The sequence below is a fragment of the Alexandromys fortis genome, unplaced genomic scaffold (assembly GCF_014885135.2).
Source record: "Alexandromys fortis isolate MF-2015 unplaced genomic scaffold, M_Fortis_MF-2015_v1.1 scaffold_54, whole genome shotgun sequence".
NCBI lineage: Eukaryota > Metazoa > Chordata > Mammalia > Rodentia > Cricetidae > Alexandromys > Alexandromys fortis.
The window spans coordinates 3,358,261-3,379,659 of NW_026067958.1; the positions used below are offsets into that span (position 1 = coordinate 3,358,261).

The following is a 21,399-nucleotide window of genomic DNA, read 5'->3' on the forward strand; positions in this document are numbered from 1 at the left end:
TGTATCTGTTCTATATGCAGTTATATTTTAAAATATGCACTTGAGTGTGAATTTGGCTAATCTTTAAAATTCTAATTAATTGTAGTTGAGAGTCTAGAAATGATATTTAAACTAACACTAGCTTGTTGGATTTTAATTTTACAAAAGCTTAAAATTGCTTATCTTTTATCTAAGTTCCAACCTCTTGAATGATTTTTTTTAGCATACACCTTACTTTTTTAACGTTTTATTTTTATTTTATATGCACTGGTGTTTCGCCTGCATGTGTATCTGTGTGAGGGTAGCAGATCCTCTGGAACTGGAGTAACAAACACTTGGGAGTTGTCCTGTGGTGCTGGGAATTGAACCCAGGTCCTCTGGGAGAGCAGCAGTGCTTTTAACCACTGGGCCACCTTTCCAGCTCCTTGTGTGATTTCTTTAAAAAAAAATTGTATTTAAACAGCATCAGGTTTTAGTCTCGCCAAGCAGTGGACAAAAGACTTCAAAGAAAGTGTTCTCAGGTCCAAATTTTTAAAGGGTGAAATAGATCCTAAAATTTTTAATCAAATAATATCGTGGTCATTTTACTACTCTCCAAAAGCTTTTAAGTAACCTATTTATTAGGTATTCTTTCCTAGAAATCCCAGAAAATCAACTATACAATGTAATCTGGGCTTCAGTTTGGGTTTCCCCTGACACAGATACTGATGTTTGAGCCTTCTCTTCCTGACAAGGTGCTTACACAGCCAGTAACTTTGAGGTTTTATCTATGGGATTCGTGTCTTTGGGGCTCATTAAGAACGTTTCCAGAGATTACAATGTCAATAACACCTAATTACTGGGCTGTGAGAAAGGTCTGCTTGAGTACATAAGACCGGGGGCAGCGTGGGCCGCACAATGGGAGGCTCACATCCCACATTTTATCACAGGGAAGCAGCAAACAAATTAATAATCTCCCTTGTGCGCTCTTGGGATGATTACGACCGTGTAAAAAACTGCTTTGAGATTTTGCAGATAATGTTGTGCCTTGTTTTTTTTTTTTTTAATTCCCTTCTATTAGATATTTTTAATCTCTTAAAACTGGCCATTGCATGAATGAAGCCCTGTGGCTCTCTTTAGGTCTCTCAGGACTCATAACAAAGAAGTCAATTGCAGCCTGCTTAGGCTGGTCCCCCCTGATATCACATTGTTTTGATTATATGTTATTATTTTAACTACTTTTCTTAAACCTTGTACGCACTAACCTCAGTTTTACTTAGTTTACTTTGATAAAACTTCAGTTTTACTCATACCTGGTGAAAACTAGTTATTAAAGAAACAAAGGTGGAATTATTTTAATTTATGCACCTACTGCTTAGAGTCTCATTTATTTCACACGGTAAGCTAAAATATACATCTGCCAGACTTGAGTTTGGGGTTGCACTAGAAATGGCTGTTGAAGAGAAGCAAATGGGAGGACTAGCTCCATATGTCTTCTAGGAGATTATTTTATTTAATCCTCTTAATGAGTGACAGGGTGGGGTCGTCTCTGCTCTCACACAGAGGAAAGCCAGAGGAAGCTGCCCGGGGATTGAGGAACGAATTGAGATTGGAGCCGGAGTCTGCCAGCCTTTAAGGCTGTATCACAAAATGTCTTCCTTCTGTGTCTTGTTTCAACCCTAATTCTCACTAGTGCTCCAAGAGGTAGGGTTTCCCTTACTAATATCCTTTACTTAGCAGCTGCTCACATGAATACATCAAGGGTTGGCCATCTATCTATTTTGGTGACAGCCAAAATCACCAGCTTTATGAAAACTCAAGGTCAAATAAAGTTTTATATTAAGTCTGATTTCTATGATAAAAAAGTGAAATGATGACTCTGGAGGACTTGGTAGAGATGATTCTGCAGCATTTTGTATTTCCCAGGACGAGGAAGGCATGGGTAGCGTTTGTCTCAGCAGGGGATGCTTTACCATGTAGAGTTATTTGTGCTATTAATATTTTTAACTGGATTTTCTTGTCTCTGGAAAGTCAATTGAAAATTATATAGGAGTGTGTGGTGTGTGTATGTGTGTGTGTGTGTGTGTGTGTGTGTGTGTGTGTGTGGAGAGAGAGACAGAGAGAAAGACAGAGAGAGAGAGAGAGAGAGAGAGAGAGAGAGAGAGAGAGAGAGANGAGAGAGAGAGAGAGAGAGAGAGAGAGAGAGAGAGAGAGAGAGGCAGAGACCCAGCACTTTGAGAAGGCAAGGCAAAGAGTCTTTACTAAGCAGTATCTTTACCCCAGAAAATCAGCTGTGGCTGTAGTGTCCTCCCCTGGATTGTCTGAGAACGCACTGCTGAGGTCAAAGTTTCCTAATTCAAGTTTCAGGTCAACAACAAACTCTAAATTTATGAACTCATATTTTTTGTGTTTATGTGATAAGTCATAGTACATTTAGATACTTTAGAATTAACTTACCATATGAGCTGGGATTTGCAGTTTAACAGATATAATTCATTATTTAAATACTGACAACTTTAAACATTGCTGTTTCCTAAACTATGGACGTCCAATCTGAGCACGACTATAATATACTGTCAGTCATGGGGAAACGTCCATCCCTGGGATTGCTCAAAGATTCCTTTGTCCCTAGGAAGACAACCACTGACCCGATATCAGCGACGCATACAACCACAGGAAGCTTTGCCACTGCACAGACGCGCAGGAAAAGAGAATCTTCACACGTTCTGCAAGGCCAGGATTTGAGCTCTTATCACACGTACACCCCCCCCCACACACAGAAAGTTTCATTAACCAGTTTACTTTTAAACATTTCCAGATATGCCGAAAGAATCGCTCACTCAGTGATCAGTCACAGTCAATGCTCATAATTCAAAATAACAATGCTATATTTTTTTAATTCTACTTGCTCATTGTGCTCTATAAATTTATAAACTTTAAATAATGGATTCTTTCCCCCAATCCTGGAGACTGAACCTCGGGTCTCATATTCACTAAGGAAGCACTCTTATCGCTGAGATGCACCCTAAGCCCACAGCTTCTCTCGGTACGTACATCTGTCCTCGCCCTGAAACTCTTACATAGATTTATTTTGGTTTCCAAGATCAGAGAAAATTTTTACAGATGTGAATAGACAAAAATGAATTTTAGTGTAAAACACTTCCAATTTGAAGCTCTTTAGGGATTGATCAAAGAGAAATGGAAACAGTCTTAGTTTTCCTGATAATTATTGCGTTGGATAAACAGACGTTTAACTAGAGATTCAGGGCTTGGGGTTTGGGATTTTTTTCTTTTTGCAGTCTAGTTAAAATGAATGAGATTTTAACTGAGATAGTTTGAGTTTGAAGAAAGACAAACTTCATTTTCAGCTAGCAGCAGTCAGCACGCAGAAAGGCACAAGTCTTACAAACTGGTTGCAAAGTCCCAGTTTTATTCATGATACCAAATGCTGTAAGCTAAACAAGGAAAGCAGAAGGAGGGAGGATTTCTGTGAGGCTGGAGAACAGCCTGGACTACAGATAGAGGCTCGGAAGAGGATGAGACACGAAGGTAACCTGTCTTGTGTACTCATTCTCCATGTGAACCTCTTTCCCGGACAATAAGGAGTCTTACCTGGTTTCCTTTGGTACTGTGATGAATGCCAGGACCTCAGATGCACTAAGTTGGCATATAGAAAGCACCTCTACTCCCAGTCCCTAGACTCTTACCTTTTGGCGTGCGTTTAAAGGTCACCTGGTCACTGGGTATGTCCACAAAGTTGGGTTCCATCTGCATGTTAACCAAAAAGTTTTATTACTGAGCTTCAATAATATCAACCAATTAAATATTTAATAGGGGAAAACAATTGTCCTACCATGGTTGTCTGAAAAGCGTTTGCAGCAGAGGATGACTCTGTCAAGTTCTTTGAGGAGTGCACAAACACGGGCTTAACTTTCTGAAAGACACAAACAGCAGGTACAGTGGGTAAGATGAAATCACAGTCACAGCAAAGGAATGCAGATGCCCTTTGTATTAGGTAGGCTTCTCTAGAGAAGCAGAACAGATATAGTGAATCTAAGTATATAAAATTTATTTAGATTTATTAAAGTGACTTACAGACTATAATCTGACTATTCAAACAATGGATTTCTCCCTACGAAAAGTTCAATAATTCAGTAGTTGTTCAGTCCAAGGGGTTGGATGTCTCAGATGGTTTTCAGTATATGCTAGAGTCTCAAAGAAGCAAGCTGTTATGCTAGTGACGAAATGGACTTGCTAGCAAGATCGACAGCAAGCAGGCACACAGCAAGCTTCCTTTTCTTCCATGTCCTTTACAGAGGCTGCCACCAGAAGGTGTGGTATAAATTTGATGTAATCTTTCCGCCTCAGAAGATCCAGACTTAGGGTAGGTTTACCCACTTCGATGATTCAGTCAGAAACCTCTCACAGGTGTACCCGGCTACTTGACTTCCAGTTAATTCCAGACGTAGTCAAGTTGACTTCCAAGAATTGCCACAACACCTTCATCTCCTCAACTGTGACATGGAAACCCTGCTTCTAACTTATTTACTCACACACAGATGGAGAGATCCTTTTCTTTAAACAAGCGGTGGTGTCCACCTAGAGTCTCAGACACTTGAGTGGCTAATGTAGGAGGGCTGTTTAAAGCAGACATTGAGAATAGCCTGGGTAATAAAGAGTTGCCCCAACTCCAGTCAACAGTGTCAGAGTCATCATCAAAGTAGTAGCAAAGATTCGCTGCTTAACTGACGCTGTTTTGAGAGACAATTCAAGAAAAATATTCTCCTCAATGTTTCTTCTAACTCTACTTTCATTTGATTATCCCCTCAACTTGGAATTTTCTACAAGCTGGCTTTCCATGGGAGTAGTCCTGTGTTTGCAGCTTCAAGCTGCAGTGGCGAAAAACACTTAAAAACTCTAAATTATTTTTGTACTTAACATGTACAGACATCTTTTCCTTGCCATTATTCCCTAAGCAATACAGTGTATCAGCCATTTACATAATATTTTGCATTAGGTAGTACAAGTAATCTAGAGAGAATTAAAGTCTATGGAGAATTGCAAAATATCACACTTTCTAAAACTAATACAGGTATTAGGAATCCAAGGACCTTGGTTCCTCTGTGTGGTCCTTCAGATATGGAAGGGCATCACACAGGAACAGGTCAGAAGTTATAAGGTTACTTCCAACCCCAAATAGCTGTTGAAAGCTTCATCAGTGTGCCCAGATTCCTAAGAATGAGCTGGCAAAAAAGCAAGAGATAAAGCAAACAAGGGAGGGACGTTCTTCTAGAAGTCCTGAGCAGAAGCATGCATCACCATTACCCATTTACTACTAAGTCATGACGAGAGACGTGCAGGCGACGCAGTTCAAGGTGCATTATGCATGTTCACCAGAAACAGTCTGGGGCCCTGTGCATTGCTTAGAATGTATGTTTTTTCCCCTCTTACTATTTCCTTATTCTCTCTTGGTGAGTTGAGTATCCTTATTTATATATTCATATACATGCATTCTCCTATCCCTAAAGCCTAATCCCACAAAGGGGTGTGGAGTTAAATGGTTGATGCGGAAAAACCAATTGACCTACATTAGGTGAGTGAAAAACACTTGTGAGAGAGGCTAACTCTGCTGGGTGTATGGTGGAGCGCACCACAGCAGGGGGTGGCACAGAAAACGCATGTACAAGAGCACAAGGCCTTAGGAAACAGGCAGAGACATGGAAAATGAACAGACTGTGAAGACAATTGTGGATATGATGTGGAAAAATTTCAACTACTAAAACCCAAATTTAAACTTTGGGAAAATTTAAACCCAAATAAAACTTTCATTTCTTATACTCCTCAAAGTTGTTATACCAGTGGAAATATAAGCAAGGAGCTGGTGAGACAGCTCAGTGGGAAAGAACACTAGATGCTCTTTCAGAGAACAGGGTTCAGTTTCCAGCACTCACGTGGCAGTTTACAGCCACCCGTAACTCTAGTTCAGGGAACTCAGCTGCCTTCTTGGGCACTCGGCACATTTATGGTACATCTACACACAAGCAGACAAAACACTTATACACATAAAATTTAAAAAATGAAAATAAAATGTAATCAAGAATGCTGTCAGATGTAAGAGTAAGAAAAGGTGGGCACCACGTCTCCCATCCTATGGCTTCACTTTGCTTTGAGGACATTTGCCAAACTTAACAAATACATCTAAGAGTTGTCAAAGGCTCTTTTAACCCAGAGGTAGAGGACACAACTCAGAATGCACTTAAAACGTGTGACTAACAAGACCCTGTTGCCTCACGATGACTCTGGAGTGATTTTGAGTAGATGTATGTACAGGGCTGAGGGGAGAAGATGGAGTCATATGTATCATGCATATAAGGCAAACCTGTAACAGGCCTGAAGCTTTTCCAGACAGCTATATCTGCTAGCTTGCCATAGGACATAGCATTAAAAGTTAAATCCTTATTGATTTATTTGCAGCAGGTATGCTCAACTTGTGGCTAAGGAGACTTAAGAAATACAATGCAACAAATAAAAGTATTAGCGGTACAGTTTTAAGGAACAGATACATTGATTCTAACTACCCTAGAAAAGTACTAGAAATGTCTGATTGAGTGACATAGCCTTCTTGTGGAACTTTCTGTTTTGTTTGCCCAGCTGGTTACACATCTAAGATGAGGAGAATGCCAAGTGAATTTGCAAACTACGGGAGAAGGGGGAAAGGAAGGAAGGAGGATTCTGTGCATGTTCTCTTGTGTAGACCAGTTTGGGATGCTCAGGAGACAACTCTTTCCTTATTTTTCTTTTCTCCTCCCTCCGTCCCTCCCTCCGTCCCTCCCTCCGTCCCTCCCTCCGTCCCTCCCTCCGTCCCTCCCTCCGTCCCTCCCTCCCTCCGTCCCTCCCTCCCTCCCTTCCTCCCTCCCTCCTTCCTTCCTTTCTTTCTTTATTTTTCTTTGGTTTGTCAAGATAGGGTTTCTCTGTGTAGCCCTGGCTGTACTGGAACTCACTTTGTAGACCAGGCTGATTGCCAATTTACAGAGATCTGCCTGCTTCTGCCTACTGAGTGCTGGGATTAAAGGTGTACGCCACTCCTACCTGGCTCAGGAGACAACTCTTAAAACCAGGTTTCTAAATAGATCTAGTTAAAAATACTGTCTTGACAGGATACTTTACAACACTTCTGAACTTAAACCTAAAAAATAGTCTAAAAATGAAAATTGTTGAAAGGAATTGGAAAGAGAATTATTTTAGACCATAAGCCTCTTAGAGCAATATCCTACAGCCTGTTTCTTATGCTCTGTTCTCAAAACAAGACAAAACAAAACAAAACAAGACAAAACAAAACAGCCTGACTGATCCAAGGAAAGCAGCCAGGCGGCAGAAGCTTAAAGGGTTGCTATATGCCGACTGTCTTGTCAGGTGGAATTTACCAGATCTGCTTCTAGACTGGCCAGCCTTCCCTTTCATAAGCAGTGCTCTCTTGTCAAAACAAGTAAGTAATAGTCTTTTTCATAGCTGAATTTGTCTACAGGCCTGCTATGCTTTGGTCTGAATATGAAATATTGTGCCACCAAATTTACATATTGAACACTTGATATCCAACATGGCACTAATACGTGATAGAGCCTTCAAGAGGCAGTGCCTTGTGGGAGACCTTAGGTCACTTTGGGGTGTGCTCTCAGAAGGTTGCTCTTGTACATCGCTTGAATTTTCACCAGTTGGTGGCTCCATGGAGCAAGCCTGGATTCTCTCGTTCTCTCTGCATCCTGGCTCAGGATGTGACCACCTTGTCCCACAGACTCTTCTGCTATTGCTGTTTGTCTTGCAATATGGTGCAGCCCTTGCTGCCAGCCTGTATGATGTTACATGGACTTTGAAGCGCCTCCTGTGAGCTAAGTGAAACACTTTGCTTCAAAGGTCTTAGGTATTTTGTCATAGCGATGCGAATCTGGTAACAACAGTTTCTAATCTGAGAGTGAATGAGTTGGTGCTTACTCCTTCCCTTTGGAAGAGACTGGAGACTTGAACTTGAGCTTTGATACTCCCAGGCATCGTATCTGTGGTCAAAGATGAGCAAATGGGCAGGCACTACTATGCAGAATGAGTACCACACCCTCTGAAATCTGCAGACTTCTATCAGAGCTCAGCCATCAAGCTGCATGGTGACAGCCTTATTTACACATCTGCACTTCCTACTGAGCTCTTTGGGGCCCTGCACTTTGTTTTCAGTAGCTGGCAGAGTGCCTGCTCTGTGTTATCACTGCAGCCTAGAATGTGATAAGAGTTCAATAAACGCGTCGTTCATAGACACAGGCACATGCATTCAAAGCACTTACGACGTAGTTGAAGGAGGTGTCGGCAATCATTGCAAACTGCCGGAAAAGTGTGTGTCTGGTGAACATCTCGTCCTTTAGGACGTGAAAACTGCAACAAAAGAAGCAATAGAATAAGATGTATAAGCATCATAGGACAAGACCAACACTTACCGTGTAGGTAGGGATCACAATGCAAAAAGTTTAAATATTGCCAAGTAAAAATATAAAAATATTAATTTCAGCTTATTTCTTCTTCCTTACAAATAACTATTTCCTAGGTCTAAAAATGTACAGAAGTAACAGCAATGACGATCCCTGCCGACTGTAGGTTCTGAAATGAATAAGGGTATTTTTGAGATAGCTATTTCTAGATCTAAGTTAACAAATATGCAAGGGGACTCTGTGTTATTCTACTAAAAACCAAGGGAATCATCAAAGATTAGGTAAAGACAGTGCATTCTTCATCTTTGGAAGGCTCTTGCTGACTTAAGATTGGAGAAATTAAGCACCAGAAGTAATAAGAACCACAACTGATCTTTTAGGAAATGTTTAGCTTCTTCCCACTGTGGACGGTGTTAAAATGAGGAGATTCATTGCTAGAGATAGATGAGTTGGGAGTATGGCTGGACATGTTTTTTTTTTTCTAGTGATTGTAAGTGAACAAAAACATCACAGCAAAATGGGGGCAGTATCTCAGTGATAGAACAATTGCTTAGCATGGGCATGGCCCTGGGTTTTGCCCCCAGCACCAGAAACAAAACAAAATAAAACAACAAAAACAAAAACAGCTAATGGCTTTTTAGATATCTTCCCATATCCTCCCTTTAGAACATGAATATTTATAAGTATTATTGACAGCTATGTCAATATAATGCCCACCCTACTTTGCACTTGGGAGCAAATGGACTTGTCTATAGCTTTGGGAGCCCATAATGAATGAATTTATAGCCAGAACTTCACTGATACTCAATTTAGATTGGGAGAATTAAGACTTTGCGATACGAGTCTTAGAAAAGGTTTAGACTTGAGCTGACCCTGCAATGGGTGGGATGAAAAGAGAAAGACTTAAAACGCCCGGGGATGCATTTTTGCATGCAGGATAGACATACATATTTGGGTGCCGAAAGAGTGGTCATCGTGGACTGAATATTCCTCAACATCAAAAATGCCCATTTCTTTTCCATTTCCTTTTTGTAATGTGTACAGTGTGCACACCTGTGTGTATGTGTGCTCTGCTTCCCCCTCTCACACCTGGTAGCGATGTACTGCTTACTCCATTTTTCCATATATTTCAACTACGGTATCATTTCTTGCTTTTTTACCTCCCCTGTGTTTGTGTGTGTGGATGTGCACATGCCACAAAGTGCTTGTGTGTTTGTGTGTGCGGATGTGCACATGCCACAGAGTGCTTGTGTGTTTGTGTGTGCGGATGTGCACATGCCACAGAGTGCTTGTGTGTTTGTGTGTGTGGATGTGCACATGCCACAGAGTGCTTGCGGAAGCCAGAAGACAACGGGAGTCATTTTTCTTCTTCCACCACATGGGTTCTGGCAGGAGGACTGCTGTGAGTTCAAGACCTGCCTGGGCTTTAGAGTGAGACCTTGTATCAGACAGCCAAAATTCAAACCGACACACTTCATGGAGCATAAGCATTACCCGCAGGTATGGGGAACCAAACAAGAAAGACATTTTCCCCTAAGCAGGGGACTTGGGCTCCCCATCTGGGATCGTTTCTGGTATCATGAGATCTTGGTTGCTAGCCAGTCCTAACTATTTCAGCATCGGGTGTAGGCTTTTCAGTGCACGATGGGTATCATGTGCTTATGATATGGGAGCTAATGCAGTGTATTGCCCTGCAGAGCAAATGCGGTGTACTCATGTCAAGCGTGAGCTGTAAGCTCAGCCGTTCACCACCGCCCTTCACTATTAAGTTTCTTGCAAAGAAACTTCCAGTATGTGATAACTAAGAAAATGTGGGGTGAAATTAGGTGGGGAAGCAAGTGTACAGGAATGCATTTTAAATGTTCACATGACATAGGCCAAAGGAGAAAAGCATTTTCTCAGCGTAGCCTTTGTATTCAATACAAGCATTAGCTACTGTTACTCGGGGTTGCAGCTTCTTCTTCCCTTCCTCCTTACTCTTTCCTCCTGTCCTTCCTTCCAGCCTTTCATGTTCATGTTTTCTTGGACTGTATTTCACTTATGTAGTCCAGGCTGTCTCTGAACTTACGATGTAGCCAAGGTTAGCCTCATACCGCTCCATCCTTCCAAGTGCTGGGATCACAGATGGGTGCTGCTGTATCTGGCCCAGAATTCCACAGTCCCACTTTCACCATTTTAGAAAAAAGCAGGCATATTTCAGGGAGAAGAAATCAAATGGCTGTGAGAGTAAAGTGTGGGCAAGAGATCAAGGAATTGGGTAAAGGGCCTGGCATAAGAGGTGATTTGTGAAGGTGGTGCAGACCCTCTTTCGGGATTACACGCAAACCGCTGTGGAAGAAGCTAGGTCGGATTACATTCAGGACGGAAGCAATGAACCAGAGAACGGGAGTCTGGAATTCCTCTTTCTCTTAAGTGACTCTGAATACTTTTCTATTTCAGACCATGTTGCAGTTCTTATTATAAGTATGTGAGGTTATTTAACGTTAATTAATATATGGAGAAAAACACGAGAGTTTTCTTTCTACTGTGTTTCTCCGAATGGAATTTGTCTGCACACCTACACCTACACTGGGTGCACTCTACCTGTTCCTGAGGATGAGAAATTTCCTCTCCCAGTTTTTGTTGATCCGATCAGCGTCTTTTCGAATCCTGGAACACATTTGCATGTGGTTAAATAGTGTCTCAGCTGCAGACAGACAACATGGGACTCATTAAGCCAGGTACCTTTCTATTTTCTTCTTTTCATTCTCCAGTGTAGTTTTTAATGTTTGTATTTCATCCTGCATAACTCTTTTGTCTTCATCCTTTTAACAGAAAGCACAGGAACCCAGCATAAGGTTAAGGACATGGACGGCACCACCCCTTCCTCCTACGTGAGGTAAGGCCATTTCTGCTAGGTAGTAAGTGACACCTGATGACAACCGACAGAAAGAAATGCTGAGAGAGTCCCTTGAGCGAATAATGAGACTGCCTTGCAAATTTTGGAGGTCAGAAAGCTTTAGAACCACATACTCCTATTTCCTGTAAATGACTGACTTTACTTCCTAGGAATAGCTGAGATCCATAAGCAATAATGAGGTTAATAATGGAGGTCCTAGTGGTCATTTTCATACCTTAAGCATCTGTAACTTTAAAAGCACTTCTTCGGGCACCATGTGAGGTAGTACAAATGTAACCTGAGAAGAGAAGAAACCACAGTAAAGACAAAAGTCACATTAATGCATGAAGATAGCTTTCCTTTCTGTCTGCTTGTCTATCTTTGTTTGGAAAAGAAAACAGAGACTTGAATTTGCCAACTGTAGCCCAGAGGTCTTCACTGCTTCGTCTAATCCCTAAAATTCAGTATGCACATAACACACGTGCAGTTGGACCATGACAGCTATAGTGCTAGTTCAAACTTGACCATTATACTTTTACAAACTTTAAAAAGATTATTTGATGTATATGAGTGCTTTGCTTGTATGTATGCCACCTGTGTGCCTGCTGTTCACAGAAGTCATAAGCTTAAAAAAAAAAGTACTTGAAAGTTTTCATTGCTCAACTTTTCTGTAGAAGGGCCAGCAGGTTTTTTTTGGAAGTGAGACAATATGTTGGTACAGGATCTTGGGAGAGAGTTGGTTAAGTGCTTGCCTTGCAAATCCCAGGAATGGAGTTCCATTCCCAGAATCCATTTTAAAAATGCAGGGCTTGGTAGCATCAGCTCGGAGCCCTGTGATGGGCAGAAGGAGACAGGTGAATCGTTGGGGCTTACTGTCCAGGCTAGTGAGAGACCTTGTCTGAAAGTGGAGAGGGAGGAATAGGATAAAAAGGGAGAGACTGTGTGCCACATGGTTCCAGAGGAGAGACAGGCCAATGAATCCTTATGGGCATGTCCTCATACCCACCTGAATTCACCAATATACAAGTATAAACTGTGTATAGAACTTTTGGCTGGGCTGGAAGTGTAATTCACTGGCAGAATACTTAGCTAGTTCACATGTGGTTCCAGTTCCATCCCTAGAACTACACACAGACACACACACAGAGACACACACACACCTTGGTCAATGAACTCATATTTCTATGCAGTAGACAGCAAAGTTCCTACTCAATATACCGCTGTATCTTTCAAGTAGAGTTCCATTACCCTGCTTGGTAGAACTGGCTGCGTCAGAGAATGGGTTGGAGAGAGTTGAGCAGCTTAGCATCCTAAAGAGAAAGATTGGTTACTCTTCCAGGTAACCAAAAGTCAAAGCGGAGGTGAAGACGGGGCAAACCCAGGAAGTGGCAGGAATCGGCGTTTGGTGGGCAGCTAAGGACCAGCACTCAGATTGATAAGTTTGGAATAGCATCTTGATGACACAAGTCAGTCACCCACCTCAAACTCACATGTGCCAAGGGAATATGTGCAGGATGTGTATGGGACTGTGCAGAGAAATGACAGCGTCAGATTAATTCAGTCCGGGTTTTGGTGGCTAATTTATTTTTAATTATTTTTGTTACATTTTATCTAGTGTGTTTTTGTGTGTGGGCCTCTAGCCTTATGTGGTGATCAGAGGACAATCTGTGGAGGTTGTCTCTCTTTTTCTGCCATGTGATCCCAGGGATGGAACCCAGGAGGTGAGACTTGGCAGGAAGCCCTTTACTCACTTCATGGGTTAAACTCATCATTTTGACTGGATTAGAAGTGCATATGATATTATTATTTGTTTGTTACATACGTATGTGCATGCATGTGTGCATGTGTGTATGTGTGTGTGTTTGTGTGTAGAGTTTAGAAGTTGATGCTGGGTGTCTTTCTCTATCACTATCCACCTTTTATTTTTGAGATACGGTCTCTCACTGAACCTGGAACTTACTGATTGGCTAAACTGGCTGCCCAGCAAGTCCCAGGATCCTCCTGTCTCAGTTTTCCAGTGCTGTGATTAAATGTGCACACTGCCATGTCCAACTTTTCACATGGGTATCAAGGATCTAAACTCAGGTTCTTGTGTGTGCACGCAAAACACTACCCACTGAGCAATCTACCCAATCCCGCTTGTAGATTGAAACACAGTTCTGGTAAATCTGAGAAGGCATTTCCAGAGAGGCATAATTAAGCTGTAAGACCCATCTTGAATGTGTGTGGCTCCATTCTAAAGACTGGAGGCAAGGAGAGCTAGGGAGTAAAAGGTGAAAATGCCTTTCATGTTTATCTCCTCTGCTTCAAATTTTTTTCTGCATAAACTTTAGAAACACCTTGTTAGGTACATAAATGCTTATAAGTATTGTATGTTCCTCATGGGTTGGTGTTTTCTTGTTATAAAATGACCATTGTTGTCACTGAAAGTAACATTGGCTTCAATTAAAGTCCATTTCATTACATGTTAAAAAAATTACTTATTATAACACTTCTTGTTTGAATATGTAGTGAAATTCAGTATCGTTTTTAAGGTTCTATTTTTCTCAAAAGAAGCCAACCATGGAAAATAAGACTGCAGCATATCTTCTGTAATGCAAATAATCATTCGATTTTCTCAAAAGATAGTTGAGTTGTGACTATGAAGATAGCATTTCTTTTCATCAAAAACAAAGCGAAGCAAAGCACCTCATATTGATTATAGTATTTGTTCCTTTTCCCAAGTCAAATTTTCCACCTTGTTACAGTACATTATATTGAATCCTGGCTCTGTCCACATGAAGCTGTCATTTTGTTTTGCCAGCTGCTGACATTCCACTTTCTCTGGAATACACATGCTGGTCTTTATGTGGTCACTCCATTGACAGTGCAAACACTGGACTGCTAAACAATGGATGGAAATGACAAAGAATGGCCATATTAATGGGACAACCTGTAGCTTCCTGAGTGGGAAAGCAGAAGTTAAATGACTGCACTTGTGCTATCAAACTGTGGTTATGAATCATTTTTCCAAGTATGTTTATTTTGAATTTATAACTAAAATTTCATAACTGTTAATATTCATTTTAGGGGTCGGAGAGATGGCTCAGAGTTAAGAGCACTGGCTACTCTCGCAGAGAACCCAAGTTCCATTTGAAGCATCTACATGGTGGCTCACAACCATCTGTAACTCCAGTTCCAGGGAATCCAATGCCCTCTTCTGATTTCTGTGGGTACCAGGCACACAAGTGGGTCACAGACATACATACATACATGCAAGCAAAACACCTATACTCATAAACTAAAATTTTAAAAAATCATAAAAATAATTTTTGTTTAATGCTGTGGGATAATCTTTCTGCACACTGTGTGAATATATCTCACTATGATTGGTTTAATAAAGATGCTGATTGTCCAATGCTGGACAGGATAAAGTTAGGTAGGAAAGCCAAACTGAGAATGATGGGATGAAGAAAGGTGGAGTCAGGAGTTGCCACCCAGCCACCAAGGAAGCAGGATGTGTAGAAAATGAGGTAACAAGCCATGAACCACATGGCAAAACATAATTAAGAAATACAGGTTAATTTAAATGTAAGAGTTAGGTAGAGAGGGACTTTGTCCCACCTTAACTTGATATGACAGGCTTAGCTGACTCCCATAGGAGGACTTATCCTCTCTGAGGAGTACATGGGGGTAGGTGGGGGGAATAGAGGGAAGGAAACGAAGAGGAACTGTGTTTGGTAGGTAAAATGAACAAAAAAATTAAAATAAAAAGAAAGTGTCTGAGTGATGGGTTATTGTTATTTATAGTTATTTTTTATGTTGTTATTTATAATTCAAGCTCTTTTCCTCATATGAAAGGCTTGTCCTTATTCCGGTGTTGCTCGTCAACTTCCTTTGGTAGGCTGCATAATCTACTTTTCTGTATTTTTATTTTACTATACACAATATCCCCTACTTTCACTCATTCCATGTATTCTATTCTGCACCCCTTTGTCAATCTGGAAAATGTTATGTATTTAATTATGTGTTTGAATAAGTTATGTATAAAATGCCATTCTTCCCAAAAGGAGTTAGGTAGAAACAAGCCTGAGCGATCGGCTGAAGATTTATAATTAATATTAAGTTTCTGAGTGGTTATTTGGGACAAGGCAGTCACGACAGGAAAACTCCAACTACGGTTTTATAACAGAGCTCATGATTTTTAAATTTTTTAACACGTCTATGAAATAACTTCTTAAATTTAAAGTTCCTTAAAACCCACCCAATAACCCCAGACAGCATCCTCTCCCCTGAGTTCCATTCTAGGACCCATACCCTGGAGCCTTACAGAAAGCTAGGCTGGTCCTAGGAGTCTCAGGTAAGGCACTGCCCACTACCCACAAAACCCTTTTAAGTGCGCCCAACAACCCCAGACTTCACACCCCACCCACCAACTTCCCGGCTCCATATCCTGGTCTACAAGTTCAGAAGAAAACTTTGTCTCTTCTAGACGCCAGGCCAGATCTAGGGAACCCTGGTTCAAAAAACCCTACTGGCAACACTGCACTGGGCCTGAAGATATACTAGTCACTGGAACACTTAGCCATTGAAGTCAGAATACCAGAAAGAAAAGAGAAACCAAAAAACAAAACTCCCATACAACAAAGACAAAAGCAGTAATCAACACGTAGACCTACAATCACCTCAAATCCAAAAACCTAAATACCAATGTAAGATCATAATCAATAACAGAAAGGGAAGTATGTATCACCAGAGCCCAGCTGTCCTACAACAACGAGACCTGAATGATCCAACACAGCTAAAGTAGAAGAAAATGGGCTTAAAATGACTTTATGAAGACGATAGATGTTCTTAAAGAAGATATGAAATAATCTGTTAAAAATTGAGGAAAAGACAAACAAAAAATTGGATAGCAATAAATCTCTAAAAGAAAGCCAAGAAAAAATAGATGAAGGAAACTGTTCAAGACCTTAAAATGGAAAAGGAAACAATAAAGAAAATACAAAGGGAGGGAATCCTGGAAATGGAAATTCTGAGTAAGCAAACAAGAACTACAAATGCAAGCATCACTAACAGAATACAAGAGATGGAAGAAAGAATCTCAGATATTGAAGACAGGATAAAGGAAATAGATTTATCAGTCAAATGAAATGTTAAATTTAAAAATTTCCTAACACAAAACATCTAGAAAATCTGGGACTCTGTGAAAAGATCAAACAGAAGAATAATAGGAATAGAAAAGGATGAAACTAGCTCAATAACCCAGAGAATATATTTAGCAAAATCATAGAATAAAATTTTCCCAACCTAAAGAAGGACTTGCCTATAAGTAATAAGAAGCTAACAGAACACCAAATAGATTAGGCCAGAAAAGAAAATCCTTTTACCACATAATAAGTAAAACATTAAACATACAGAACAAAGAAAGAATATTAAAAGCTTCAAGGGGAAAAGGCCAAGTAACATACAAAGACAGACCTATTAGAATTATGCCTGACTTCTCAATAGAGACTCTAAAAGTCAGAAAGTCCTGGATAGATGTGCTGCAGACTTTAAGGGACCACAGATGCTAACACAGACTACTATACTCAGCAAGAGTGTCAATCACCATAGATAGAGAAAACAAGATATTTCATGACAAAGTCAAATTTAAACAATATTTATCCACAAACACAACCCTATAGAAAGTACTAGAAAGAAACCTTCAACCCAAGGAAGTTGACTACATACACAAAAACACAGACAATAAATAATCTCACACCAGCAAAACCCAAAGAAGAGAAACACACAAATACACACACACATGTGCGTACATGCACACACAATACATACTATCACCACCAACAAAATAATAGGATTTGACAATCATTGGTCATTAATACCTCTCAATATCAATGCACTCAATTCACCAATAAAAAGGCACAGACTAATGGAATGGATACAAAAACAGGATCCATCATTCTGCTACATAAAAGAAACACATCTCAACATCAAAGATAAACATTACCTCAGAGTAAAAAAAAAAAAAGGTTTTCCAATCAAATGGACTTAAGAAGCAAACTGGTGTAGTTATCCCAATACCTAAGAAAATGGTCTTCCAAACAAAATTAATAAAAAGAGATGGAAAAGGCCATTTCACACTCATCAAAGGAAAAAAATCTACCAAGATGATCTCAGTTCTGAACATATGCCACAAATCTAAGGGTGCACATTTGCAAAAGAAACATTACTAAAGTTTAAACCATACATTGAACCCCACATGTTAATAGTGGGAAACTTCAATACCACACTCTCACCAATGGATAGGTCATCTAGACAGAAACTAAACAGAGAAATAATGGAACTAACAGATGTTATGACTCAAATGGTCTTAACAGATATCTACAGAAAGTTTCACCCAAACACAAAAGAATATACATTCTTTGTACCACATGGAACCCTCTCTAAAATTGACAATATATTCAGCCACAAAGCATGTCTCAACAGGTACAAAAAATATATATAACCCCCTGTATCTTAACAGATAACCATGGATTTCAACAATAACTGAAACAGTAGAAAGGTAATCAATTCCTAGAATTCAATGAAAACGAATGCATAACACACCCAAATTTGCGGAACACAATGAAAGCAGGACTAAGAGGAAAGTTCATAGCTCTAAGTACCTTTATGAAGAATCTGAAGAGACCTCATACTAGCAACTTAACAGCACACCTGAAAGCTCTAGAACAAAAAGAAGCAGACACACCTAAGAGCAACAGATGACAGGAAATAATCAAACTGAGGGCAGAAATCAGTGAACTAGTAACAAAGAGAACAATACAAAGAGTCAATGAAACAAAGAGTTGGTTCTTTGAGAAAATCAACAAAATAGATAAACTCTTATCCAAAATAACTAAACTGCAGAATATCTAAATCAACAAAATTAGAAGCAAAATGGGGGACATAAGAACAGACATTGATGAAATCCAGAGAATTGTTAGGTCATACTTCAAAAATCTGTACTACACAGAACTGGAAAAATCTAGAAGAAATGGACAAATTCCTTGATAGATACCACTTACTAAAGATAAACAAAGATCAGATAAATAACTTAAATAGACTGATAACCCCTAAAGAAATAGAAGCTATAATGACAATTACAAGACTCACAACCAAAAACAAACAAACAAACAAACAAAAAAAGCAAAGCCCAGGGTCATTATGGCTTTCACATAGAATTCTACCAGACTTTCAAAAAGGAGCTAATACCAATACTCTTCAAATTATTCTAGAAAATAGAAACAGAAGGACCATTACCAAATTCTTTCTAGGAGGCCACGGTTACTCTGATACTCAAACCACACAAAGACTCAACAAAGAAAGAATCACAGACCAATTTCCCTCATCAACATTGATGCAAAAATACTCAATAAAACACTGACAAACAGAATTCAAGAACAAATCAAAAAGATGACACACTGTGACCAAGTAGACTTTATCCCAGAGATTCAGGGGTGGTTCAACATACAAAAAAACTGTCAATGTAATCTATCATATAAATAAGATATAAAAAACATGATCATCTCATTAGATGCTGGAAAAGCCTTTGACAAAATACAACACCCCTTCATGATAAAAAAAAACTTGGAGAGATCAGAAATACAAGAGACATACCTAAACATAACAAAAGCATTATATAGCAGCCCATTGTCCTTATCAAATTAAATAGAGAGAAACTCAAAGAAATTCCACTAAAATGAGGAATGAGACAAAGATGTCTATTCTCTCCATACCTAGTCAATATAGTACCTAAAGTTCTACCTAGAGAAATAAGATAACATAAGGAAATCAAATTCAAATACAAATTGGAAAGAAGTAAAAGTATCATTATTTGGTATGATATGATATGATATGATAGTATATTAACCAACCCCCAAAACTGTTGTGGAATATTTACCTATGTAAAGATGTGTTGCATTTGTTTAACTATGTAAAGATGCATTGCTCTTTTACCTTGCCTGTCTAAGGCACCTGATTGGTTTAATAAAATGCTGAGTGGCCAATAGTGAGGTAGGAGGTATATGAGGAACGTATAAACAGAGAGAGTAAGTAGGAGGAGAAATTTAGGCTCAGAAAGGGAAGCAAAAAAGAGAGAGATGCCATAGAGATACCAGGGGCATTCAGATAGACATGGAGGGAGGAGGAAAACAGGACATACAGAATGAATGAAAGGTTAAAAGCCCCAAGGCCAAATGTAGGTGAATAGAAGCAGATTAAAATAAGATAAAAGAGCTAGTGGGACAAGCCTAAGCTAAGGCCCAGCATTCATAATTAATGTCTCCGTCTCTTCGAGAGCTGGTGGTGGCCCAAAAATAATTCCAATTATAAAAAGCTCTACCAGGGAACCCAACCCCTCCAGCTAATGAATACCTTCATTCAAGTGGTTGGATACAGGATTAACTAAAAAAAGAAAAAATCAGTAGCCTTCTACATACAAATGATAAACAGGCTGAGAAAGAAGGGAGAAAACCAATGGCCTTTACCTTAGCCTCAAATAATAAAAAAATATATTGGTAACTCTAACCAAAGAAGAAAAAGAACAGTATGACAAGAACTTCAAATCTCAAAGAAAGAAATTGAAGACATCAGAATATGGAAAGATCTCCCATACTTGTGGACAAGTAGGATTAACATAGTAAAAAAAAAAAAAGGCCATCTTACCAAAAGCAATCTACAGATTCAATATTATCCCTATTAAAATCCCCAAAGAATTCTTCACAAACCTTAAAAGAACAATGCTCAACTTCACATGGAAAAATAAGCAACACAGGATAGCTAAAAACAATCCTGTACAATAAAAAAACCTCTGGAGGCATCGCCACCCCTGATTTCAAGCATCTATATAGTAATGAAAGCCACATTGTGTTGGCATAAAAGCAGACAGATGCATCAATGGAATCCAGTTGATGACACCATTGTTAATCCACACACCTATGGACGTCTGATTTTTGAAAAAGAAGCCAAAATTATACAATAGAAAAAAGAAAACATCTTCAACAAATGGCATTCTATCCCAGCAGAGGAAAGGAGGCCAAAGCATTCTGGAAGAAATGAGTTGTTTTCTGTCTAAACCTTTACTGAATGATTGACTGACTTTTATATGAACGGTATTTCTATCTTCCTAACAAATACTATCTTTGCACACCAGTATTGTTCCAGGTGCAGCCATGGGTCAGGCAAAGGAAGAGGGTCCGAAGCACATGTGTAATTTCACTATTCATGGGCAGAGCCTTCCAGGGTTCTGGAGCAGTTCAGGGGGTCAAATGAACCTGTACTTGTGTGTTGAGTAACAATTTTGTTATTGTTGGACTGCATCTACAACAAATATCAAATCACAAACCCAAGAAACTGCATAAAGATAAATATAAATATTGAAATAGACAGGGTTGAACAACAAACACTCCCCCCCCAAGCAATCTCTGTTAAAAAGAAAAATAAAGGGGAAATTCTGGGGGGCTTGGGGTGCTGTGTATGGAACCCAGGGCCTGTACATTCTACCATTGAGCTACACTGCAGCCCAAGGAAGTCTTTCAGTCCCCCCAGAAGCTGTAGGCCAAAGGCAATGGTTTCATCTCTTCAGAACATTAAAAGAGAATAGAACTTTCGATCTGGTTTTCTAGACTCAGAAAATAAGCTAAAATAAAGATTTCTTCTAAACATAAACACAAACTGAGAATTTATTATCAACTGTCCAAAAGAGAGAATCTGATGATAGATCTACACAAGGAACCAAAACCTCCAAAAAATGGTGTAAATGTTGACATCAAATGGAAATCTTATTAAAATCAATTATATAAAATTCTACATGAAATTATTTATATTAAAATATAACGGCCAGAGAGATAGCTTAGCAGGTAGGGGTGCTAGCCACGAAGCAATGGATCGAGATTGATTTCCAGAATCCATAGCGTGGAAGGAGAGAACTGAATCTTGAAAGATGGTCACGTACATGCTATGGCACATGTGATCCCCATACACATAAAAATAAGTGTTAAAAATGGCAACATCTTTGTCTTTTTGTAGTCTATCATATTCAGATCTCTAAAATACATTAAGCCTTTGATGGAA

The 21,399-nt window shown here is 39.5% G+C and overlaps 1 protein-coding gene across 1 annotated transcript in view; it reads right to left on the minus strand.

The window, feature by feature from the left end:
* Positions 1–2,232: 2,232 nt before the first annotated feature.
* The window catches only part of CUNH10orf67 (chromosome unknown C10orf67 homolog), a 76,467-nt gene continuing 57,300 nt past the window's right edge, over positions 2,233–21,399 (minus strand). The window contains exons 11-17 of the mRNA XM_050152698.1: positions 11,543–11,605; positions 11,154–11,233; positions 11,013–11,078; positions 8,289–8,376; positions 3,812–3,892; positions 3,666–3,726; positions 2,233–2,309 (exon numbers count right to left, since the gene is read on the minus strand). Of these exons, the coding sequence (XP_050008655.1) occupies positions 2,233–2,309; positions 3,666–3,726; positions 3,812–3,892; positions 8,289–8,376; positions 11,013–11,078; positions 11,154–11,233; positions 11,543–11,605 (516 nt within the window). The remainder of the gene's footprint in view (positions 2,310–3,665; positions 3,727–3,811; positions 3,893–8,288; positions 8,377–11,012; positions 11,079–11,153; positions 11,234–11,542; positions 11,606–21,399) is intronic.